We start from the raw sequence: 25,747 nt of genomic DNA on the forward strand, positions 1-25,747 counted from the left end.
AAAATATAGATTTATAAAGTTATAATAAATTTGTCAAAATTTGAAAAATGTTTTACGCTCTTGAAAATGAGAAGTCATTTTCTTTAAAAATAACTTAATTTTCTATTGACGAGGAAAATATTTCTCGTTGACTTATTTTCTTAAACGTCTCCCAAATAATGGAAACTTGTGAAAAATATTTTACTACAAGCTATTTAAAAAAAAAAGGAGCCTAAATTAAAAAATGGGTTTGGAATCTTTTTTCATCTACAATATGTTTCATAATAATTGAATTTTTATAATATTCAATATTTTCATGTTCTTTTTTTAACGAAGGGATATCTTATAACATAACAGACAAGTAAGACTCAATTCATTTTCTTTAATTGCAGAAGGTATATGATTTTCAGATCCATTATTGTTGTTTTTTTTTTTTTTTAGTTGAAAATATTAAGGTTTTGATTAATCTTATATTGACTATCAATCTAACGCAACTCTCTTATTTTCTCAGGATTCGGACTTGATATATTTTATTAAGCTCAAATAAATAGATTTAGATATGAACAGAGTAAAATGCAGATTAAAATAATCAAGCTTAATTATTTTATAATTAAAACTTAATTATTAATACTTATATTAATTAAGATGCACTCTTCTTATTGAATATGATGCATTTAAGAGTATCATTCTTAATTGACACATATACACTTTACTTCTAATATTATAAAGGAAGAGGAAACTTATTTTTAATTTTCACATTAAAGATTATTCACTCATTAATTAACTCTAGTGCAAATGTAATAATAATAGTTATTATTAAACTAATTCTCTAATTAATTGCTTAATGATTGAATGGCACTCACAATTGAAACCCTAGCAAAGTAAAGTCTCTTTATGGAAAGCAAAAAGTGATCATATATTATATCATATGATATGCCACTACCTTATAAAGTAGGCTATCAACTACATATAATAGTTGGTGTGCTTGGCATGTGTCATCCCTAGATTTTCTCCTATATATACATATATTTAAAAACCAAAAATCAGCGTGTAAGCACGGCCGGCAATGATCCAGATTCGAATCTGCTTCCCAATGCTCGAAAGGAAAAAAAAAAAAAAAAAAAAAAAATCTATCATATACAAATAAAAGAAGCATAACTACACTATATAGAAGCTTGGCGATGTTAATTATGAGAAGGCAAAAAGAACCTTTGCCTCTTGCTTCTAATACGATAATTTGAAGGCATTGAAGATGAAGAAATTCTACTCAAAAAGACATTGAGTGCTTGTTTGATAGTACTAACTGAAACGACTTTACCTTCTTTATAATCTTTATTGCAAAGTAGTAACATGTTTTTAACTCTTCCACCTACACTTGCAATATCAGCTCTAACTATGCTGAGTTTAAGGCCTTTAAGCACCCGAATCAGCTCGGAGAAAACTTCTGGCCGATCCTCGCAACAAACAGAAGCTCTAATGAATATGTTCTTGTCCTTACTATTACCATCTGCAGATTCATCAATGTCTACAGTTACTTCATCAAATTCTGTTGGAATTGTAATATTTTTGCTTACTTCAGTTGCTTTTCCCTTTAAATCCTTAACATGATCAATCACACTTCCTAGTAAAGCTGCTTTGTCCATCTGCAAATCAAGAAATTAATTAAAGATCAAGAATTGGCGAAATCTTGTTGATGTTGACCTAATAGTAAAGAATTAGCAAGAAAAAAATTTGCATAACAATATCAAGAATAACTACAAGTTCAAGAACTAATACTCTTATAGATCAAGCAATAAGTTTCATCAATAGTTCTAGTCATCTCTAGATTTGTGAGGTTGCAAATTCGAACATGAGATTGGTAGTATCGAAATCATCTATACAGCTATGATGTTGTATATGAATTTGAACCGGTTCGAGCAAAATTGTGTTGAATTTCTCAATTATTATTCAAGCTCAAGTGAACCTTGATGCTTGTACTATTTATTATAAGCAACCAAGGATGGAATCTTCGAAAGATATGAAAAATAAAGAACAGTACCTTATCAGATTTAGGAATGAGTTTCCTGAGAATACTAAGCTGTGCATTAATCCGGTCTCTGCGCCTTTTTTCAGCTTGGCTATGACTTTTGGAAACAGAAGCAGCTTTTTCTTCTGCAGTTTCATGGATTTGTATAGAATTAGACCAAGAAGAAAATTCATGTCCAGTTTCTTGAATTGGTGTAGACCATGAAGAAGGAAATCCATTATTAACTTGAAAGGTGGTACTATCAGAAGCATTATGATCATATGGTAGTGGCCATGGAAGTAAAAGAGATTCACTGCTATAATTTGGTTCTGCACAAGGCAAAGTTGCAGGCCGACATGAAGAAGAAGAAGAGTAATGATTTTCCATAACAAAAAAAACAGTAATAAAAGAAGAAAAAACCTTTTTTTTCCCTCAAATCTTAAGTTACAAATTTTCTTGCTTTTTATCTCACAATCTAAAGAAACTGTTCTTGCATAATAATGTGTGACCTGCATCTCTTGAATTGGATTGGTGTGATGTGTAGCAAACTTGAATTTGTCAAATGAAAATCTTGTTTGGCCATATTCGGCTGTCACCTCAGTATATATACTTGAATTTACTTTGATAAGTTGAATTAATAGCTAATTACTCTGGTAAGCACTTGCTTATACTTTAATATAAACTTTACCTGCAAGATTAGGAATCTGAAACTTAAAAATTAAGACTTCACTTAAATATAAGACTTCACTTAAATATCATCCAGTTCGATGTCGGTAGAAGAAAATTAAGATCCAGATGTATTGATTTAGAAGAGTTCATTGTTATAATATGACAATGAAGCAAACTAAAAATTAACTAAAATGAACAAGGTTCTTAAAAGAAGATATTTGGAATAGGCTAATATAATTATTGAAGGTACATGGTGATCATAGATTGTGCTGATAGAAAAAGTTGATGTGGGAAATTAGTTTCTATTTTTCTTTTTTTTTCCCCTTTTATGATAATCCAAGAATTAATCATTAATACAAGGTTTTGGTGAGTGGAAAAGATTCTTCTGTTTATTTGACACTTATCTAGCACATCTTCTTTTTCATTCCCAATTCTTTCATAGACTAAGACAAGCAATTGAACCCAAAAAACCAGCTGGTCCATTGATTGTGCTAATGAGATGGGGCAATCAAAACAGAACTAAAAAGGGTTTTTCTTTTTCTTATAAATAATCATATTTCATTTGACTTGATCAGTACTATAATTAAAAGATTTTCATTTCAAGATGATCTCCAAAGACAAGAATCCATTCATATTGGTGGCTTTCTTTGTCCAATATATTCGAGAAATTACTCAATTTATCACTTTAGACTCACAAAATGAAATAAAATCATATCAACAAGTTGCTTTTTTTTTTGACGTATGTTTCCTGGCAAATGAATTGACAAGAAATAAGTTAAATAAAGCAAATTAAGTCTATCTAAGAATTTGTCGCTATCTTCAAAGTAAAAAATAAAAAATAAAAAGCGTCCTAAGTGTCCTGCACAAGCAAACAAGAGTCCTTCAATTACCATCACCAGTTGGTCACTGTGAAGGGCCCCTTAGACACACAAGCATTGTAACTCACCATAAAGAGGACGTAAAAGATTGATACGACCTTTGATCAACCACTCACTTCCCTCTTGCAATACATTTCTTTCTTCCTATCCATCCATCTCTCATGAATTTGTGTGGTGTCAATAATTCTTTCTTTACCATTCTATTAAGGCTCTAATTCTCTTTTTCTTTTCATTTTCTTTTAAATCATATTCGAGATACGAATCTTAAATTTTATTTTAGAAAATTTTGCATCATATGCGAAGATTCATCATTCTGTATTGATAGTACCGTGAATTTTCGTTAAAAAAGTAACATTAATTATGTTAATATCCATCTAATAGGAGATTTAACACTGTAATGAGTGATATTTAAAATCATTTTCCATAGTCAATAATTATAACAAAAATGTGCAAAATCTTTAGGTGCAATAATGGACCGAGTTGGCAGCAGCTCTATATAGGTTTGCGGCAAATGCATAAAAGCCACAAAAAATAAGTGATAAGCACAAAGAAGAATCAAAGATCATAGCAAGAGACATTCAAAATAAGAAGTTACTTCATAAATGTTCAAGCAAAACAGCAGACAGCTCGTGCTATAGTGTGGTAAAGGCGTGGGAAATAAGGTTCTGTATGGCCCCTTCTCTAGTCAGCAATTGCCCAACAAGAGGATGTGGGGTTTGAGTCATCCTTAATCTACTGCTGTCCAATCTCCACTTATTGAAGTGACAGAAAAAAAAAAAAAAAAAGAAAAGAAAAGAAAAGAAAGAGTCTGCAAGCAGATAATATATCAAGGAAATCTTGTTTGGCTACCACTTGGAAAAAATCCAGTTGAATTTCTACTCAAAGACACCAAGATAATGGTACAAAAAAAATGGATTAAGCAACATAATCACCAAACAAATTTAATACAGAAGTGAGACAATCTACAGAAGATCGACAAACGGGCAATGCCCATATGCATTTCTTTGATGTATATGTAAAGGTTGGCCAAACAATTTTTGTACATTCATATGTATGTAACTTGTCTATTAAACCTTAAAAATCCTACCAATTAATGTACCTGATGTAAAAACCAGTCTTGTTATGTTTGGCGGATGAATAAAAGAGGTAGCTCATTGATAAATGCAGAATCCTATTGAACTCCACCTTAGTATTCATTGAAATGGATTGCGCCAACTTTCCAAACAATGTAAGTTGTCGTGAACATAATTGTGCTGATGAGAACAAATGAAAGAGCAATGACAAAGAGATCATTGCCTCCGGGAAATTGGAAAGTCCAACCGTCCTTTGGTAAGCCTCGCTTGCTGTCGTCAAACAAGTCCATAGGAGCTTCTGGAAGGCCAGATCTCTTCTTCCCCTTGTCACTTTCCTTTAAAGCATCCAATACTTTGCTTCCCATTTCTGATTTTGTTGTCCTTGATTCTGTGTAACGGCTGAGAACTCGTGCAGCCTTTAGTCTCTCTCTTGCTGTTAGCGGTGATCTTTTGGGAACATTGGAAGAAACTGTGGAACCATTAGAAGGTCCGGATGTTTGAGTTCCTGACTCATTATCAACACTTTCAGCATTGTCAAGAGCCTCATCACTGGTGTCTGTAGCAAGGCGGTCACTGTCTGCAACTGAAAGACAAAAGCCTCCTCTTTTTTCCTTTATATGTACCCTTGAACCAATAATTCCTGAGGAAAATGTGAATTGTGTTGCCTTTGGTGTTGAAGCTCTAATTGAAGATCTTGACACATCCTTGTATTTGGCTGGCAACTTTAATCAAGAAACACTTCTGTTAATAATCATAATGTATGCCACTGTACATGTTTAAAACCGTTTGAATAGAAAATGTGTATTGATATTATAATTAGTGAACAACAAATAAGCAATAAGGACAAAAAAAAGTGTAAATTTTTCTCATTAAACTTCAAATATTTCAAATTCACTCAAACACAGTTGTTGAACTTCACGCACTTCAGTAATTGATAGAAAGAGATATTTTAACTATAAAAGATCAATACATTACTAAAACATTGCATATAGAAGTAAGAACAATTGCAACTTTTTGATGATTCCAAAGTTGCATACTTGGTAACACATACTTATCATGGCATATAATGATTCTTTCCTTCGAAGACAACTCCTTTTTAGCCAATATCAATACACTACACCTATAAAGATCATAAATCCCTTTTCATGACCACTTGATCTTAGCCAAAAAACAGGCTTGACAACCAATATCAATACACTACAGTGAGAGAATTTGAATTGATTTTACTAAAGCAGTATATTTCTAAATAACAAATGATTGCTGAAGACTATACTAAATTCAAGAACGGAGAAAGCCTCCGACTAGTACAAATTTTCTTTCCACTTGATGCAACCATACATGGAAAAGCAAACTCGACAATTGTCAAACTTTAAGAGGATAAAAGTTCAAACAAATACGCGAACATGGTTGGCCTCGTAATTTTGTAGTTCTGATGGTTGCAAAGGAGCAAGAGGTCGAGTAGACAGTTATTTCATGAATGAATCTAACATAATAAACTAACTATAATGGTTAGGAAAAAAGACAAAATGTGTGAATAAAGGAGAAAGTAATTTCCTAGATGAAACCTTGAACTTTTGACAGAGAGTTTCATCATGAGGAGAGAAACAATTTTTTTTTTCTGCAAAGTTCATTATTTCTTTCTCTAAAGTTGTATAAAAAGATTACAATTTGAATCAATTCCCAAAAACATTAACAAAAAGTAAACTGAGAAGGATTCAAGAATTGCAGCCAGTAAATCCATGAAAAATCAACATTGCTGTTTGAATCCTTGCCCTAGCATCCTTGCAGAATATCTAAGCAAACTATTTGAATATAAAATTTCATTTTGCAAAGCTAGAAAGGTTAACACAGGCAGTTTAAAAAAAAAAAAAGGAACATGTCCAACAAAGTATTGTTTTTCTGAATCAATATAGTTCATTATAAACATTCAAATTGCTTTGGCTTCCAAAATTATAAGCAATCATCTATGGTGAAAATGTTCAATTTCATAAGGCTTCTACCTCATAAGGCATTGCCCCATTAGGAGTCTAGCTCGTGTCTCAGTCCCATCTTGCTGTAAATATGCTTGAAAAAAGAACTAAATTGTGTAATCAAAAAGTAAAAAAGAGTACTTATATAAAATATATGATCTCTTGTTGAGTGGGTCATTAACCCAATAGACTAACAATCCTACTATAGTTTATAAACGGAATTTTCAACTTCTTTTTCAAAAATGTGACCTTTCCTACAACTAAAGCACTTTAACATAACAAAATTTTCACCCCATTTTTGAAACTCGAAACATTCCTTAAGACCTTGGTTAGCATACACAAATTTTTTTATGGATCTCATTTGAACTTCATGTTTTCATGTTTGATATAAATAAAAATGTTTGTTTCATTCTTACAAACTAAAATTTTGGAGTTAAACATAAGTAAAATCAAACATACCAAACACGAGACTAATTTGACAGTAATTAACTTAATAACCTACAAAATGAATAAACATCTAGCACTAGAAGTACCATCAAAACTAAAACTTCATACAAGGTAAGTGTAAATTCAGCTAAAAGCACAGGATATCAGTAATCAAAACGAGTCAAGAAAACTTAAATTGCAGTTAAAATAACAGAAGATAAGCCAAATAAGAAGTAAACTGAAAGGAAAAAGATGAGAAAAGCATTACCGTTGAGTTGAAGCCAACAATTGAATTGAGAGAAATTGCCATATCTGTGTTCTGTTTAAGACCTCACCATATATACTTTTGATGCAGAGGAGATTCTCAGCTGCTTGTATTTGTGGCAGTGAAGTGGATGAACCCTGCAACCAAATCAAAGAGATGAGCTACGCGCAGTTCCACTTTTCTTTTATAGCGCGTGTATCCCACTCTATCTTCCAAATTATGAAGTCCAAAATTTTTTTATTGGGTCGCACAAAGTATTATTATTATTATTATTATTTCCTTTTGAATAGAAGATTGCACAAAGAAAACTATATGAAAGATTTAAATATATTTACATCAATAGATTATTTTTAAAAGGTAAGACTTAAAAGAGTATGATGTTGTATTAATATATTTCAACACAACTTATGTAGAAGAATTTAAAAAATAACTACTTTATTTTGTATTTACGAAAAAGTAGTAATAATTTTTAAAAAATTTATTTACAAAATAGTAAACATGTTATGTATTTAATCAGGGGTAAGCATTTCAAACCACCTTGATCGAAAAAACTGAATTTGAAAAAATGCAGAAACCAAATTCAACTGAATAAGTATGGAGGATTTAATAGAAATAATTGGGTGAAATAATCAAACGGATCACCTTGTTTCAATTTTTTTATTTGAATCGAACCGAGCACTAATTCTGTTATTTCGATTTATTCAGTTTTTTGCATTCAGAAAAATCAAGAAAAATTGAAAACTGAAATTCAATTCTAATTCTGCTGACCCCTATCACATTTAATATGTAAGAACTAACTTCTACTTTACATATAATATATCAATTCTATTTTATGAACTCTTAAAACAAAGTAGTGAAATTTCTTCCCGGACCTAGAATTAGAATTGAAATTGAGACCGGAATTAAATCCTTGGCTATAGCTCGGGTTATAGAACCAAGATGTTGGTTTACTGGCCAGAATAACCCTTTAGATTCCGACCAGAATCGGTGGAACCAGAACCGGCAGCTCAATTCCGAATCTGGGTTGAGCTGGGAGCTCGAACACTTCAAGGTGGATTGACTATTGTTAAAACCACCCAAAAACTGTAACCTCCAAATGTGCTTCAGCTGCCACAGAAGCACCATAAGTTTTAGTACAAAATTTTTGAAAATTGTCACAAAAAATGTTTACATATGAAATCAAAATTATAAACCAACGGGGGAAAAAAAAAGTAAAACTAAAGCTCTCTGTTCTACAGTTAACAAATATGCTACATGAGTTGCTACAGCTAATCCATCATCTAGAACCATGGTTTAATACTGGTCGAATTGCAGCTTTGAAATCCTCGTAAAATCTTTGCTCGGAAAACCTGCTTGCTCGTCTCCTTGCTGCTGTAGCCATCATGAGTCTCTCAGTTTCAGGCATCCTTAACACTCTCAAGATGGCATCTGCATATTCTTCAACATTCTGGGCAAGAAATCCAGTTTGCTGCCCATCCTCTTCTAAAACAATGTCCATTTTTGGCCCAGCAGTATTATGGGCTGAAGAATTACAAGCATGATTAATTCACATATGCATTCATTTAATAGCAGAAAACAAAATATTGATATGTAATGAAAATCAATTAAATACCCACCAATTGGTATGGCGCCTGCAGCCATGTACTCTACAACACTAATGCCGAAATGTTCATCTGTCATGGAATGCATTCCTGCGATGGCACCTCCCAAAAGAGACACCAAATCCCTGCAAATAATGGAAGTCAAAAGTGAACGATGCTAATCTAATCAATAGTATTATCATGAGAATTCTTAGAAACACGCAATTCCTTAACAAAATGAATTCTCATATCAGGTTAATACCCAGTATCCTGGGTGCAACAGGAATATAATGCCAGTGTCAGGAACAATTCGTTTTCAACACATCTGGAAGAAAACTATAAATCATTTGATTGTTACTGCACACCAATGAAAGTATTTTAAACACGGGGCTTCCAAAATTGAAATCCATGATAAAGAAGGGTTTTGTTAAAACTCTCCTTTAGCATGTAAAGAACATGCAACAAACATATTGATGTAAACACAGAACAATGAGAAAATGCTGTTGACAATCTGCAGCCTCATGCATAAGCACCCATGTATTCCAGTGGATGAAGAATAGGAGATATAAAGCAAATAGACACTTGCGCACCACATTATATGCAAAGGAAGGTAAAATAGATCAACAAACTCATGCGGCTTTACCTGCTTCCACACGAAACGTACACTCCAAAATCCACATCACATCATTCCAACAGCTTCTCATTTTCCATTAAACAAAATTCAAATGCAATATGGATACTGAAATACATGAATGATAGAGCAGACACGCAGGGGAGAAGTCTGCTAATTTAGATATTTTTCATATTTGTCTTTAAATTCTGTCTATGACTAAGTTTCTATCAAAAGGATCCTGATTGTAAAGCAAGTACTATACAGACCTGTACATCACATTTTTATAGAACTGTACATCCCCATCAACCTTCAGTTCAATTGCTTTGTCCTGCAACTTTTGCAGTCTTTCTTCATCTGACTTGTTTCGACAACTACCCACAAACTGAAGCTTAGGTCTTGGCAAGTTAGCATCTAGCTTCCTAATGACTAGTGAAAAAGCTTCAAGTTGAAGTGGATGCGCCTGAGACATGAAAAAATAGCTATAAACGAATGATATAACAAACAAAGGCCCCCGAAATGAGCCACTAAAACAGTTGTACCTTGTGCTCATAAGGTTCACATAAGTATGCCCACCTTCTCAGGACGAAATTGAGCAACAGATATAAATATTGGAGTTTCTGCTGGTCTTTCTAAAGGAAGTGCCTGTTTTGGAATTAAACTTATTAGACTCAAAGTGCAATATTTTAGTGACATAAATGGAAGTAATGTCATGTAGAGTCAAAATATTGAAATCATCCAACCAATTTATATGATAGCATGAACAGTCACCACAAAAATACTATTGCATAATGGACAAATATGAATATGTTTCTGCACCTCACAAATTTCTCACAAATTTCTCATTATAATGCCTAGCCATTGATGTTTCAGACTAGAACACAATTATTTGAAGACATGTAATGAACAGGGACGTATCAAAAAGATTTGGTTTAGCAAAGGTTACATATACATATTCTCCACTAGAGTATAAATAATGTAATTACTGTATACAATTTCTCAGTGATCATAGTCTTAATTTTCTTTAATTTTAAATATATAGAAGGGAACTAATTACTAAAAAATTGAAGCAAAGACAATATTGAACTCTAACTTTTAACTGAAAGACAATCCTATTACTACCATTCTGTTAAAGCACTAATTACTTTTTCTTTTTTGTCAATTTTCAATACTATCAAAGATATTGCTTTTAATATAGACACCAATCATATTACTAATACATAAAAACGGCTTCAAGAACTACAGCTAAAAATATTGTGATAGACAGTGTGAAAATAAACAGAATAACCGAAAAAAAACTGAAAAAAAACTTAATACATACACAAAATTCATTAGTCTTTTTTAACGCTAAAGGTCAAAAATTAAATAAATAAGCTATATTTGTATAATGGATAGAAAATTAATGAGCTAATTAGTTTCAACTTTCAATTTAAATAATCACATAAATATATGTATACATAGTCATCAACAATAAATCTGTATGTGTAGATAAACTCAGATCATCAAGTGAAAATATAATTGAAGTAAATATTATTTTTTTCAGTATTGGCGGCAAGCTTAATAATTACCAAGGAAAAAAGTAATCTTAATCATAAAATTAAAAGTTATATCACAAAATTAAAAGTTATCTGTCCCTGGCAATGGACAAGTCCAACTATTTTCCAATACTTCACATGAATCATGACACCAGGGCTTTTGAAAGAATTCAAGAAAACCAGACAAGTGTCAAACAAAATATGCCAAACACATGATAGAAAAATAAATTGGTTGGTGCAATTGTGAATATCAGGATTGAAATCACAAGAATGCATGCCAGTCCAAGTGAAAGAGAGAGAGAGAGAGAACACTTGATGAAGCTATAGATAACTACCATATGGTTTCCAGATTGAAGAAACACTACATTACTCACCTGAAGCCCTGATGTATCACAAGGAGGATAGACTCGCTTGGTACGGTTTGGAATTTTCCAAAGCTTTTCAATGTGAGATTGTGTCCATGAAGAGTTCACCATTGCAAGATGTGCACAAGAGCCTACATATCCATACATCCAACTAAAGAATGTATAGTATATGATTTTACACCGTGATAGCCAACCGCTGCCACAAGAAAAAGCAGGCTTTAGACTATGTGCAAAATGTGGAAGCTGTCAAATCATATATCTAAAAGACTAGAATAGACCATGAAATGAATGTAAAATTAAAGGCTTATTCTATTTCATTGCAAAACAAATTCCGAAAAGGAATTCTCTTCTCCTTATCTTATTCTCATTTGGAAGCTTTTTTTTTCTTCTTTTTTCCATTGTTAAAAAAAATCTTAAGTCAAACAGACACCAGAAGTGTTGATCCTCCCCCAAATTGACTATGTTTTCACAACTTCCCCACAGAGAAGTCAAAGGTCAAAGTTGAGCAACCATCACCAGTGAAGACAAACGGGTGAACTGAATTTAAATAACCATTTGATAGAGTTAGACTACTCTATTAGTAGGTCAATATAGACTCAAATCACCAAAAAAAAACATCAACCCATCATCGTCCAAATTCTAACAAACATTATTGTCTAAGATGAGCAAAAAGGACTCTAACCTCTTGGCAATTGAAGCATCATTATTGTACATGGAGCTTCGATCACGAACACGAGAAATCATATCTAAACTGATAGTAGGATAATGAGTGTAACAAATAACTTTGCAACCAAAAATCCGGGCAATTGGATAAGTGAAAGCATAGCCGCTAGTATCAAAATAATACAAAGGAGTAAACTTGCATAAAGCTTCCCATGACAGATAGATTGAACCAAAGCTTTGACCAATCATGGTGAATCGAGGATAACTAGTTTCTTCCACCCATTTCCTTTTATACAGATGCACCACCTAAAGCAAGAGATTCATGATTTTTCATCAAACAAGAGAAAAGAAAAGCCAACGGTTATACGATTCATCCAAGGAGAGTGTTTTGGCCATACATAAATCTTAACAGATAAACTGTCCCAGGCATTTATGCGAATCAAACAAACACCAAAATGCAAACCCGAAAATTGAAATTTTCTAATTTTTTCTATTAAAATAAGCAAAACAGAAAGACAGTCATCGATCAAAATTAACAAATTTTAATTATTTCAAACAAACATTCAAGCTAAACAAAACCAATTAAGTGTATATGGTTACCATAGGTGGGTAAAGCAATTTGACACCAAAGCGATCAGTGGCGCGAGCCGCCAGTGACTGAGGGGACGCGTCGTGATCGCCAGTATAAATTACACAGTCAAGATCGGGATTTTCTTCTTGGATTGCCTTAACGGCGCACCAGAGGACTCTTTCTCCACCTCCGCCATCGTTTGTGAAGGGATGGAAGAAGCCAACAGCTCGCTTTCTATTCCTTCTGGTATTGATTATCTGAGAACTGAAGGTTAAGAGTAAGGTTAATATAGCAGTGAATAGCGGAATTATGAGAATAAAAATCCAATTTTCCATTCTTATCAATGTGGAGAGACGAGAGAGATCAATCACGGAGATATCGAGAGCTAAGCCGGTATATAGGGACCTAACGACTTTGGTTGCTTTGCTTGTGAACTGTCAACTGTGAAGGCACTGCTTGTCTTCTTTGCCACTGCAAGTTCTCTAACGAGGAAAATGTTTCCTTCTTATTGGCCAACGACAAGGAAGAAAATCGGGCGGAAAGTTTTCATCATCTTTTAAAAGAAATAAAAAAAAAAAAGTTGAATTTACTCTCTAAGCTTGAGCCTATCATATTTTTCTACAATCACCACCTAAATCTTACACCTATAGAATAAAACCCCTAATTTTCAATTTCACCTCAAACTTTTTGAGTAGTTGTAATTTTATCTTAAAATCGACCTTCGTAGCACTTTGAATTTCTCGACTTAATTGTAATTAAACTCTAGTTTACTAATTGCACCTTAAATGTGAATTTCAATACTCCGAACTTGTCAATTTATTGCAATTGCCCTTTAAAAATAAATTAAGTTTGGAATTTTAATTAAGAAAATAATTTAAAAATGAACTCCATATCCAAGTATTTAAACAATAAATAATAAAATCAAACTCAATTATTCATATAACAAATAAAAAAAATCAAGATTGAGTATTTGATTTTAAAATTGAATGAATTTTGAGAAAAATAATGAATTAAATATTAATTCAAATTAAGGTGTAATTGCAATTAGATTGATAAATTCTGAGTATTTAGAATACAAATGTCAATTTAGAGTGAAATTGCAACTACTCTAAGAATCCGGTGAAATTGAAGGTTAGCGCTGAAATAAATAAATTTTATAAAATTTTATAGAATTTATTTATAAATTTATAAATTTTAAATTTTAAATTTTAAACTTTATGTTTGATATGAATTTTATTTATGTTTTATATATAATTATAGCAATTCTTACTAAAAATGTGAAATTTCAAAATGAATTTCAGAAATTTAAGCAATCTACAATTCTATATAATAAAACTCTATATAATAAAACTATTCCTCCTCGTAGCCTTTAGAAATTATAATATGAAAGACATTTTAAAAATATAAGCAAATGAATTTTAAATTTATCTACTTTCAAATATAAACATAGATCAATTCTATTTGAACCATCATTTATGCCACGGAGTGAACTTAAAATTATCGATTGAATAACCTGTCCAGAAATTATTAAATTAAATGGAATAGGAACCGAACTGTTTTCTTCAGATTTTTTTTGACAGATTATGACAAAAAATTAATAAAAAATTTAATTTCATCCATTCGAAGGCAGCAAATATATAAATAACTACTAAAATTAAAAATACATAATACAATTAAGAATTAAGAAAAAAGTTAAAATTAAGACATATTCTATAGTTAAAGCTTAATCAGATGAACACAACATAATGCAAAAGAAAACAAAAACAGTCTGCAAACTTTACATGTTACTCCAGATAAATCAAATGCCCCAGATAAAACCTAGTATCAAAATTGAAGGAAACTCAAGTTCATCATTTGAATTAACATTTCATAAGAAAAACAAGAGTCTGCCAAATAGAAGCAAAAGGGGAATGATGCTATTAAACCAAAAAAAGCATTATAGATGAAGTTGGTGCTATGAAACATCTCGTACTATACTCAGGTCGTTCCTAGAGTGCAAGATAAAAGGAAAAAAAAGAATACAGATACATGAAATCCTCGGCCTGCCATCTAAGAGCAGCCAAAAAATGCCTCTCCTACCAAAAGAATATTACAACACATATCCACACCTAAATGAAGATTTGAAAATGAAAAATGGCATTATTCAACTACACCGTCATCCCACCAAAACAAACACAAAAAGAAATTTAAAGGCGCCAAAGCCCAGTAAACGCCACCAAATGGAAAAGCCCTTTGTAACCAACTTGGATTCACAGCTAAAATCTACAAAAAGGGTCGCCTTGCATGTATCAATAGCTGCCCATAGGTGGCATTCCAAAAGGAGGCATTGGAGGCATTCCCATTCCACCCATTGGTGGTGGTGCCGCAAAACCTCCGCCCATTGGTGCTGGTCCCCCCATACCTGGCATTGGTGGTGCAGGTAAAGCAAGAGGCAGCAACTGAGCATACATGTTCTGCAACACATCACATAAATCCATTTACACATCAGTAAAGTGCAGCAAACACTGTCAGAAAAGTGTCGGGCTATGACATGCAAGAAAGGTGGGACCCAAAATCCCAACATGCAATAAATCAAGTCCACAAAAAATTACCTGCTGAGCAATTACTTCCTTCTCTTCCTGCTCTTTAGCCTTAACCTCTTTCTGAGCCTCAATTTTGTCCTTCACGAGTTCATCAACTTTGCCTGTATACTCGCGGATGAACTGCAAGCAAGCAAAGAGTAAATCAACCATTTGTAAATAGCATGGCAAATCAGCTGAGCAATATTTGCTCTATCACAGTGGTACATGGAACTAATCAACTGGAAAAAATTACCTGTAATATGTATGGGAAGGCAAAGTCAACCATATTGTTTATCCAGGCAAGTTCAAGAACAACATCTGCCCGGATCAAATCATAGCAAACAAAGAGGCATGATGCAAAACATTCTTTCTTGCCCTGCACAAGAAAATGATACAAAAATTAAACAACAGTAAATAAATTAAAATAAATAAATAAATCACCTCGAATAAGAAAACACTCCAAAAGCCCATTTGGATGGACAAAAAATATGGTGAGAATCGGAATGCAAATAGATGATTCTGATTCCAGTATTTGATTCGGCTAGACATTGGTGAGGAATTGGAATTTGACTCCCCCATGAATGAGAATAATTGTATATGCAGTTTCAGGGAAGGATTAAAACCAGAGAAATTACTATAGGGACCGTATATTATATTCACCTGAGGGGAAAATATAGTGCCTGACTGCCCAAGCATACGAATGCCTTAAAACTAAAAAAGAATGCCAACATCTATCTTGGACAATGCTAAGTTTAGGCTATCATAGGTACCTGTTCAATGAAATAAACAAGCAACTCCTCCGCAAGTTCACGGTCTCCAGATTGTGATGCTGTCTCCATAGCATCTCTGTAAAGGTTGTCTTTCTTTGATAACGCAATGGACTGCTTCCATCTTCCTGCCTTCTTGTAGATGTATGCAGCAACACGCCTCATCTCAAGAAGCTCATGCTTTTCAATCTGCTCACATTGAAAAAGAAAAGGATTATAATCTCAGATTTCATTACGTAGTCCCACTACAAAGAAAGTCAATTAAAGAAAATTACCTTCTGTGCAAGGCCAATCTGATCAAAGTTGTCATGCAAATCAATTGATTCCCGCAATCTGTCATAGTCTTCCTCCTCTACGTAAATCTGGTTCAAAGCTTCATTCACAGCAGATACATTATTGCTCTGAACAGCAACCATATATGGCTTCACCAGAAGAAGGTGACCAGCCTGAAAATCCGGAGAATATTACATCACCATAAAAGAGTTAGACCCTTAAACAAAAAATTATTCAGCAAATTTTAATACTATCATAAGACAGAACAAGTAAAGACCTTCCGCATAATGTCAACAACACGTGTATGGTCCACACGGAGTGCCAGCACATTGAGGAGATCATTAATAAGATCTGGATGCTCCTGCAAGTAGAAATGCACTGCCTTATAGTATAGCTCCACATTGGCGACCTTGACAGCAACATCCTTGAATTGCATGTGATCCCATGCCTCAGGGGAATGGTTCATTATGGTGGTTGCCGCATTATCAAATTCATCATATTGGATATACAAATAGGTAAGTTCCTTCCAATGCTGTTGCTCATCGCAAGCTCGTATAAGCTTGGGAATATTGAGACGGGTTGAGAATAATTTAATGTGCTCCATAAGCTTCTCAGGCCGATATCTTGCATACAATACTCCTAATTCAGTGAAAATGCCCATATGTGCACGTTCCAACCCTAAACCACTCTCCATAAGAGAGATCAATTCATTGAAGTAACCTCTGTTCTGATAATATTCACTGACCTCTTCTAAATCATCCACCTGTATAAAAATTCAAAACACACCACAGGATTGGTGAGTATAATACACATTGCAGGATAGATGTAAAAGTAGCAAGTGAATTTGGCAAAAGCCAGTAAACAAGGCGGGAGTTCTTAAGCTTTAAGAAACTCTATCACCAGAAGTTTGAAAACTAAGCCCCGACTGCTTCTTGATTCAGATATAGAATGACCAACAACTCCATGAGAGAGAGTTTTAGACTTCAATACAGAGTTTCAAAAGCTTCAAGAACCACACACCTACGACCATACAAATAGTAATAGAATGCAATGGATCACCTGAATAATAATGTTGAGACCGCATATCTGAGCCAAACGGAACTCCTCAGCATCAACACAAGCAAAGCAAACTTCCTTCCATGTCTTTGCACTGTTGGCTTTTCGTGCAGCATCAACAGCACCTTGGAACTGTTTCAGCTTCACAAGTGTGCAAGCCAACTTGGCCCAGTTTGATATAAAAGCAAATATTATTTTTGCAGCCTCATATAGAGCTTCGTCAAACAAACGATCACCCACATTTTGGAGATTGGCCACATTTGGCATAAGAATAAATTCTTCAATGTCACTTAGCCTATCTATCTTTGCATATGCAAATATAAGCTCACTGTCCACCTTGGGCTCTTTTGCCTTCTGCCTAACCATCAGGAGGTATCTCACCAAGTCATGATAGACATTTGCATCCCCAGCAGCACGAATGACCTCCAGGAATTGAGTAGCGTCATCCGCACGAATAAATGACTCAATTGCATCACTCACCAATCCCTCCCTGAGTTGAGCCTTTGCCACCTGGCTCCAAACAGCATCTTCTTCAACACGGAATGCAAACTCCACTGCACGGTCAATGCTTCGAATGTTGTCCAGTAACACATTGACAGCCTGGACGTTTAAGTTGAACTTCTTGAAAATTGCAAATGCTTCCTCATATAACTGGGCTTCTACAGCCACTTCCCCAACAGCAGGTCCATCAAAATTATCTAATCTGTTAATATAATCCATTACTCGAGATGGATCTGCCTTGATGGCAGTCAAGATAAGTAGATTCTGCAGATTGAAATTTCCACTGAACGCAGAGTTCTGAAGCACAATCTTTTCAAGCAGCTCAATTAATTCATGCGGAAGATCAGCAGTCATGAAAGCCTTGACAGCAGCAGAAACTTGTTCTGGGCTCTTGCTTTCAGGCAAAGCAGTAGATACAACTTGATCAATGAGCTGTCTTCTATATTCATTCTCCGGATTAAGAACCTTCTCCCAAAGATCAGAATCCATCCTTTCAACCACATATCTGAAATGGAAGAAACAGCACATAAGCCTTTCTCCTATGAAACATTTTGATCTACTACAAGCAAATCAGCAGTTAATGAGTACAAACCTTGCTTGCAATTTGAACAATGAATTCTTATTCGTTACATTAATAAGTTCATCATCACATTGTCCTCTTCGGTAAGCCACAACAGCCAGGGTGGGATCACGTTTTTCACAATACTTACCAACAACACGGGAATCATAATAAGGATTGGTTGTGAGGAAGTGCTCTGGATTGTTATTACTATCAATAATGATTTTACCCAGAGCATTATGGACATGTACATCTTGGCTTCCCTCACTCACAAGATGCTCCAAGAACTGAGTGAGCAAACGAAGCCGATTTCTGCAGACCACACAACCAAAACATGAGATGAATAAAGTTAAAAGCAACAAGAACCAAGAAGCAAAGGCAGATGACTGGGATCACCTCTTCTCACATTCCTCTACAAGGGGCTCAACCGGAAGCAAAGAACGGACGGAGAGAATCAGGCCTTTAATAAAGTCTTCGGGGCACTCATCATCCAGAAGCTGCCCCACAACTAAAGGTGCATTACCAGGGTTTACCTATCAACAAAGCATTCAAGTCCTCAGAATTGTGTAAACGTATATGATGGATGAAAACCATGGAATTTCAAACTATAACCCCGCATACCTTCTGAACATAACCTTCAATATAACGAAGCATATTGTTTGAGTAGAGGTAGTGTGTGAGGTCAGCCACAAAACCAAAACGATCACAAACATTAATCAGAGGTCTAGCATCTGGAAGTTTAGCCTCCATCAAGAAGTTCTTTGTCTTTTCAGCATCATAAAAATTTGATTCTCTTGTGACGCGTTCAACCTCCTTTATTTGTCCCGTTTTAGCAGCTGCTTCAATGTACTTGAAGTGTATATCAGGATCCTCACTGTCCCAAAATAAAAATCAAAACAATAAAAAATTAATAAAATCAGATTGTAAACGACCAAAATTGGGATAAAAGCTAAAAAAATGTTATCCACTGAAAAACAATACCTGGAACTCAAATATGATCCCAGGAAAAAATACAGTCCTTCATAAGACTTGAATTGCTCAAAAAGTTTTATGCATGCATCAATACCCAGCTGCTCACAATATTCCTTGGCAGCCTGCACAGACACACTTGAATTTAGCCTCAGGATACATGCTAAAACTATCAACTGATCACACAAGAAGACATTGTGTACCTGCACAATTATCTGGAGGTTGCCCCTCAGATTGACCAGCAAAAGATCCTTCATGCACTCCAGAGCCCATTCTCGTGAAAGAGTACCAAAAAACTCAACAAGTGCCTATAACAAACCATATTCTATTAGTTACAGCAGATTTTCCATTCCTAGCACACAATACAATCAATTCAACATCACATACCTGTGGCTCTATTGCATGTGTATTGACAATCACACGTTTAATATCTGGCAACTCTGAATAATGCTGCATATATAGGCAGGAAGAGCTTGAGGAATGATAACAATTGGCAATTCAATGAGAAAGGTAAAAGGTAAGTCTGTGTCGAGCCAAATTACTTGTAGGGCCCGGATATATAAACCAGCTTTTTCACAAAGTTGAGCAATACGAGGGCGATCATAGTGGCTGAACATTCCATTGGCCAGAATAGCATCAGCTACATTAGGAAATGTTACCAGATTGATTTCCAGGACCTATGTACAACAGAAAGACATTAGGAAGTTGAAAGACAACAAATATAGGCAAAGATATAATGTCATATCTCATTTAAAGAACAACTAATATATAACCTTTGTTTGCAGATAACCATGCTCTGGAAGATTCGGCTTCAAAACATCCAACAGAAAAGCTGTTGCCTCACGGATCATGTTCCTCTGAATTAGAAAAAGAAAACACCAGTTAAAATTAAAATTGAAAACCAAACAGCAAGCAATATACTTTTTCTTAATTTGAAATCTTGCACATCATAATGGCATCAAATAAAATGCCAAGCTCTATTGAGAATTCACATAGATGGTAATAGTAATAAATAAAACTAATATGCATAAACTATTGAAAACACAATAGAATGACAGAAGCAAAGCCAATGAACAAACCTGAAGAAACAAATCAGTGATGGTGTTGTAGTCAACAGGACAACCTCCCTCCATTTGGGACATCATCAAAGCAAAATTCACTGCTCCCTGTAGTCAAAATATAAATGGAATGTTGATATCATTTCAAAATCAGGGGAAAGAACAAAAAAAGCAACATAACAGAACAAAAAGACAGATATTATCCAGCACAAAATTCACATCAAAATGAAACTAACATATGTGATGAGTTTTGAATTCATTCTGTGTAAACTAAAAATTATTTTTTTGTAAACTTGCCATTGAATGATACCTGAGGATCTGAACGCAGAATCGTTTGAAGAAGGAACAAATAGTCTGGAGTATACCCAACCTTCAACAACAAAAAACCACAAAATACGATCAAACAAGACCCATAGAAACAGAGACAGAGACAGGGAGAGTTGAAAATTCATTGACACAAAAAAAAAAAAAAAACAGATTTGCTTTACCTGCTTCGAGTAAATCAAAATTTTGTCGAACTCCCTCCTCTCAGCAAAAGCTGCAACAACCTTAGGAGTTGCTCTAGCTTTAATATATATTTTGAGTGCTAGGTCATTATCCACGGTCTACAATGTCGACATTAACACAAGTATCAGATCCATACATCAATGAAAAAAATAACCTTAGGAGTTGCTCTAGCTTTAATATATATTTTGAGTGCTAGGTCATTATCCACAGTCTACAATGTCGACATTAACACAAGTATCAGATCCATACATCAATGAAAAAAATAACCATAATTTGCCAGTTTTTGACCAAAATTCAACAAGGAACCAAGTTAGGTTCAAAGTAGTCAAAATCATACCTTCACGAGGTCTCCAAGTTCCTCACTGCACTCCAACTTGTCCTCTGCCAACCAATTCTCCAAAAGATTCTTTTTGTTTTGGTTGACAACAAGACGTGATAATTCCAATGACTCAAATGCATTAAGCTTTCCCCTTGTTAGAAGTGTTCCAAAGTACTGTAGCAGAGGAGGTGTTTGCCCAGCTTGCACAGGAACACTCTGCAGACATTAAAAATAGATAGACTCAAATAAGAGTCAAGGATAGAAAGAAAACCTCAGGCGGCAGCAGCTGCGGCAGCATTAATATCAAATTAAGAGTCAAAAACAAAAAAAAAACCTGAAACTTGGCAACTGTGTCAGGTGTCCTTAGAATTCCCTGTGGAGACTCTGCAGCAAGCTCAGCAGCCTCTTTATATTTTGTTTGAGCAAACAGCTCTTGGAAACGCTGGACAACCTGAGATCTCAAAGATGAAAAATAATTGAATTCCTATTACAAAAGAAAAGCACAAAGAAATACAATATTGAAAGAACTAAGAAAAACATTGTTTTACCAGATTCTCTGCACCAGGAAGGTTTCCTCTTTTCGCAAGATTGACAGCAAGCTCCAAATTATTCAACTGTAACAACATTTATCAGATTAACACTCGAACACAGATCATCATTCAGATGCAGCCAAGAAAAAGCATAAACACATGAACATACCTGGCCACTAACAAATGGCACAATTGTTGCTTCATTCACAGTAGCTAATAAAACCTGACCTCGCCTATTGATAGAATAAAACCCTCCAACTGATGAAGCTTCAGCTGTCAAAAATATAGGATCTGGACTGATTCTATTTCTATACACAGCAGTAGCTGTCTCCAAATCATAAACAAATAGCAGCCCAAGCTTGGTGATCACATAGATCAAACTGTACTTGTGAGATATCTGCAATCAACAGATCCATATACTTAAACCAGTGAGTTACAAAACAAAGGTTCAAAATATCAGTAGTAGGCACACCTGCATGGCAACAGGAAAGTCATCGGCAAAGTCTGGAGGAAAGAAAAGATCAGCCTGTTTCTTTGTAAATGATGGCTTCCCTGTTGACAGTTCCCACATCAGAAAAGGAATAAGATTTTCCAGAACTCACAAGATACAACTACCATAGTTTCAAAGTTGAGTGATTGACTTTGAGAAGACTACTACTAACTGCAAAAGAAAATCTAAAAATTCGATCTGAATATGGCACTTCTAAAATAATGAATCAGAAAGTTGACCTGGTTGGGCACCAAGCTCAATGACATGCAACTTAGATGTAATCTGCCCAGCATTAAAAGTTTTTGTGGCAAAAGAAATGAGAATGGAAGGATTCTCATTTCCTGGAACCTGTTCAAACAAAGAGAAATGATAACCCTCATTAGTACAAAATAAGCAACACCGAAATTATGGGTAGTTTCATATTCTGAGAGATCCCTGCACCTTAAATTGGGCAAATGACGCAGCATGTGCTTCAAGGGCTTGACTACGCTGCTGATCCACAGAGAAAAGTTGCATGTTCCCTTTAACTAATTGTTGCCTCTGTAAATCATATACATTAGGAAAACCATTAGAAAGCAAAATCATATTTCCTAAACCATTCAATTAGAACACAGCATTTATTCCCTAAACCATGAGTTGACAGCTAATTGCCAGCAGACTCAGGTATGGCAGTTCAGATCTGGGCTACAAATTACACTCATCATATTTCAGAGCACTGTTTGGCCAAGCAGTTCCCACATGACTAGGTGGCTTAGGCTTCACAGCAGGGGCTTATCTTTGCCCCTACCATCCCAAGAATGCAACAACAAATACTAATACCAAACATCAATATTTAGCATAATACAAGTTTCTGATTCAAAATGAAAGCATTAAAAATCTTCCCTTAAATATTAGCAAAGTTTTACTTTCATGAAGAGGAGTATTGTAAAAAAATTCAGTAAGAATTAATATATAGCTGCATACCTCGGGTGAACCAGGAGCAATTCCAATCAAAACTAGCCATTTCTCAGAGGGATCACATCTATAGTTAATTATCTGATTGTTCACTAAATTAGCAGTCCTCTCAAACATCTTGACAGGCTCAGAGTCACCTGTGCATTCAAGATATAATCAGATTTATATCACAGCAAGGTGGCAAACCAATTTACAATGACAAAAAAGAATGCCATGACCAAAAACAAATACATGGAAAATAGACATAGCCAAATAAGTAGAGAACAGAAAGAAGCTATGAACTTAGGAGTGCAAAAGACATCTTGCCTTCAATTGACCAATGATAAACTGAGGTTTGTGTTACCAAGCCCAACATCTTCACAGATATCCACTTCCAAAAGACAACCTATGCATGAAGCAGAGAGACTCACTTCATCAAATAACAGATATTACTCCAACCATAATGTAAAACAATACTGATACTCAGAATTACTTGTTTCAAACTGTTGTCTGCATTTTCTAATGTAAATAAATTAAAAAGGAGAAGCTATTACCTGCTCAGGCATCTGGTGCGATTTCATTTTTGCTTTCATTTCAATGTTAAATATCTGAAGGTGATCCTGAGTGGTTCCAGGGAGTTGAGCTTCACCAAAATAATAAAAATTGTCAGAAGAAGAAACCAGCATAAATATATATACACATATACACTTGTCATATAAACAGAAAATTATGAAAAAAGAAAATGAGGAACAAAAAGCATATACTCAACAATTGGTTTTCTCATCAAAGTTATACTAAAAGACAATGACAAAAAAACAATTTAACAACTCAAATGGAAAAGAATGGTATTACAACATTTGATGTACCCGTTTGATTGAATCACAATCAGAGACGCCAGTAAAAACATTTCATAATTATCACTAATATCATTATAATTAATAGTATAGCAATCAAAATATAATGATACAAATTGACAGATGACACAATGACCTAGTACAATATTCTCTTGAATCAATGATAATGTCATATACAAATATCCAAGCATCAAATCATACATCCTGGCAGAAAACCATTAAAATTAATTTTCAACTGCACACATGACTAAGAAGAATTACATAGCCATGTACTATCTTATATATAAAAAACCTATTTGTCAGTCACTTCATTTAATGATAAAGATTATAATATTATAATTATAAGAGTACACTCTTATTGGGTTCTTTATGCTAAACCATACTTAACGTATAGCTATCCATCTGATCTCGTCTTTCAATACAATCCAACTATCTAATAACAAGCAAAAGGCAAACTAATGTAAATTTATGAAAACATGGTGGCAAACAAAGTAATTGTGGATCATAACCATAGAACGTTTGATTGATCAACATTGTATATAATCAAATAGTGGGTTCAAACTTAACAACTTACCTTTCAAAGCAAGGATTCTAGAATTTGGATTCATAAGCGCCGAGTCTGCAGTAATAGGCCGTCTCAAAGGCTGCATTGGCATATTCATATCAATAATTACAACACTATTCTGAGGCGCTGTTTCCCGAACACATATATACTTATCCGACTCCATCGTGACATTTGTAAACGTTATGAACTGGGGATTGATCCCAATGCTCGGCAACTGCAAACAAACACACGGATCATACCAAAATTCAGTTCACAAATCATAAATCATCACTCCCTCACTCTACTATACAGAAACAAACAGCAAAATTAAATAGTTCCAATGCAAATAATTAGCAGATCTGAAGATGCAACACATGAATCAGATCCAATAAAACTTCAATAAGAGCTAAATACAACAAACACATTTTACGTAACGAATCAAGTGAAATTACAAATAAGTACGTGACATACATCCACAATTAATCTAAACCAAGAAGATAGCTCAATTTTCAACCTCTAAATTCGAGCAAGTGATAGAGGAGCCGAGTGTAAAAGAGAGCTTACCGTTAAGACTTCCTTCATGGTGATCGGAGCGTTAGCGGCCGCCATGGCGGGCAAGAGATCGACGGCTCAGAATAGGCGAATTAGATCTGTAATCAGAAGTGAACCGTCGATTCGAAGGAAAGTCAACACCAGAGCGGAGGAGTGAATAGAGATCTAGAGCGTGATGAAACCCTAGAAATCAGAGGAAGAGAGAGATCTAAACGAGAAGACCAGTAAAAGAGAGGAGAAGAGAATAGAAACAGAAATGGGAGTGTAATGTTTACGAATGGAGAGATCTCATCTAATAAAGGAGAACATAGAAGATTATTGATTAAAAATATTTTTTTAATTTTAAAATATTTAAAAATAAAAATAAAAATCCTATGAAGAGGACAGAGACAGACGTGTTAAAATGTGCCTTTGGTGCTTACTATGTATGAAGCATTTTGTTCACTTTTGCTCTCATTATAGATGCCCGGATTCGGATCTGACCCGACCCAGCTCTTTGTCTCAAGTCTTTAACTATTAAGTACTGCTTTTATCTTTCTTTTGTAAAGATATTATATTAAGAATTTAGTTAATTAGTCATTAATCGTCTTATTTAACTTAAATACTAAATATATATTTTACACTAATTTCTATATTAATATATATTTTACACTAATTTCTACATTTTTATAGCGATCACAACACT

At 34.3% G+C, this 25,747-nt stretch overlaps 4 protein-coding genes across 4 annotated transcripts; all 4 read right to left on the reverse strand.

Moving 5' to 3' along the window:
• Positions 1–870: 870 nt before the first annotated feature.
• On the reverse strand, positions 871–2,487 carry LOC105645984 (basic helix-loop-helix (bHLH) DNA-binding superfamily protein). Its single transcript, XM_012231745.4, has 2 exons — positions 2,018–2,487; positions 871–1,622 (listed from the first exon to the last, which is right to left on the reverse strand). Exons 1-2 carry the CDS (start codon positions 2,369–2,371, stop codon positions 1,164–1,166), a joined length of 813 nt encoding a protein of 270 aa, XP_012087135.1. The 5' UTR covers positions 2,372–2,487; the 3' UTR covers positions 871–1,163.
• A 2,016-nt stretch (positions 2,488–4,503) lies between these two features.
• On the reverse strand, positions 4,504–7,429 carry LOC105645974 (uncharacterized). Its single transcript, XM_012231734.4, has 2 exons — positions 7,269–7,429; positions 4,504–5,326 (listed from the first exon to the last, which is right to left on the reverse strand). The coding sequence occupies exons 1-2, from the start codon at positions 7,308–7,310 to the stop codon at positions 4,718–4,720; spliced, it is 651 nt and encodes a 216-aa protein (XP_012087124.1). The 5' UTR covers positions 7,311–7,429; the 3' UTR covers positions 4,504–4,717.
• A 920-nt stretch (positions 7,430–8,349) lies between these two features.
• Positions 8,350–13,127, reverse strand: LEW3 (UDP-Glycosyltransferase superfamily protein). Its single transcript, XM_012231722.4, has 7 exons — positions 12,619–13,127; positions 12,038–12,324; positions 11,365–11,551; positions 10,032–10,100; positions 9,725–9,918; positions 8,882–8,991; positions 8,350–8,786 (listed from the first exon to the last, which is right to left on the reverse strand). Exons 1-7 carry the CDS (start codon positions 12,922–12,924, stop codon positions 8,542–8,544), a joined length of 1,398 nt encoding a protein of 465 aa, XP_012087112.1. The 5' UTR covers positions 12,925–13,127; the 3' UTR covers positions 8,350–8,541.
• Positions 13,128–14,483: 1,356 nt separating this feature from the next.
• LOC105645950 (clathrin heavy chain 1) lies at positions 14,484–25,352 on the reverse strand. Its single transcript, XM_012231703.4, has 30 exons — positions 25,075–25,352; positions 24,541–24,745; positions 23,667–23,755; positions 23,440–23,518; positions 23,143–23,270; positions 22,621–22,719; positions 22,419–22,527; positions 22,162–22,241; positions 21,859–22,086; positions 21,708–21,773; positions 21,494–21,610; positions 21,178–21,375; positions 20,822–20,938; positions 20,644–20,703; positions 20,355–20,441; positions 20,049–20,132; positions 19,818–19,952; positions 19,663–19,725; positions 19,479–19,583; positions 19,288–19,400; positions 18,928–19,180; positions 18,703–18,839; positions 18,340–18,618; positions 17,250–18,252; positions 16,468–16,953; positions 16,193–16,363; positions 15,921–16,106; positions 15,404–15,526; positions 15,181–15,291; positions 14,484–15,042 (listed from the first exon to the last, which is right to left on the reverse strand). The coding sequence occupies exons 1-30, from the start codon at positions 25,117–25,119 to the stop codon at positions 14,878–14,880; spliced, it is 5,121 nt and encodes a 1,706-aa protein (XP_012087093.1). The 5' UTR covers positions 25,120–25,352; the 3' UTR covers positions 14,484–14,877.
• Between the last annotated feature and the right edge of the window lie 395 nt (positions 25,353–25,747).

Source organism: Jatropha curcas, chromosome 6 (genome assembly GCF_041381405.1).
Source record: "Jatropha curcas cultivar XTBG-Jc1 chromosome 6, XTBG_Jcur_1.0, whole genome shotgun sequence".
NCBI classification, from domain to species: Eukaryota; Viridiplantae; Streptophyta; class Magnoliopsida; order Malpighiales; family Euphorbiaceae; genus Jatropha; species Jatropha curcas.

What these genes read in the sequence shown, in the direction of transcription:
- LOC105645974 (XM_012231734.4), bottom strand. Translation starts at nt 7,310, where the DNA reads ATGGCAATTTCTCTCAATTCAATTGTTGGCTTCAACTCAACG. An exon ending in TTGTTGGCTTCAACTCAACG is followed by an intron (nt 5,327 to 7,268) that starts GTAATGCTTTTC and finishes TCTTGATTAAAG; the next exon opens with TTGCCAGCCAAATACAAGGA.
- LOC105645984 (XM_012231745.4), bottom strand. Translation starts at nt 2,371, where the DNA reads ATGGAAAATCATTACTCTTCTTCTTCTTCATGTCGGCCTGCAACTTTG. An exon ending in TCATTCCTAAATCTGATAAG is followed by an intron (nt 1,623 to 2,017) that starts GTACTGTTCTTT and finishes CTTGATTTGCAG; the next exon opens with ATGGACAAAGCAGCTTTACT.
- LEW3 (XM_012231722.4), bottom strand. Translation starts at nt 12,924, where the DNA reads ATGGAAAATTGGATTTTTATTCTCATAATTCCGCTATTCACTGCTATA. An exon ending in AATTGCTTTACCCACCTATG is followed by an intron (nt 12,325 to 12,618) that starts GTAACCATATAC and finishes CTCTTGCTTTAG; the next exon opens with GTGGTGCATCTGTATAAAAG. An exon ending in CTCAATTTCGTCCTGAGAAG is followed by an intron (nt 9,919 to 10,031) that starts GTGGGCATACTT and finishes TTCATGTCTCAG; the next exon opens with GCGCATCCACTTCAACTTGA.
- LOC105645950 (XM_012231703.4), bottom strand. Translation starts at nt 25,119, where the DNA reads ATGGCGGCCGCTAACGCTCCGATCACCATGAAGGAAGTCTTAACG. An exon ending in ACTTTCCTGTTGCCATGCAG is followed by an intron (nt 22,087 to 22,161) that starts GTGTGCCTACTA and finishes TGTTGATTGCAG; the next exon opens with ATATCTCACAAGTACAGTTT. An exon ending in TTCCTGGTGCAGAGAATCTG is followed by an intron (nt 21,611 to 21,707) that starts GTAAAACAATGT and finishes TTGAGATCTCAG; the next exon opens with GTTGTCCAGCGTTTCCAAGA.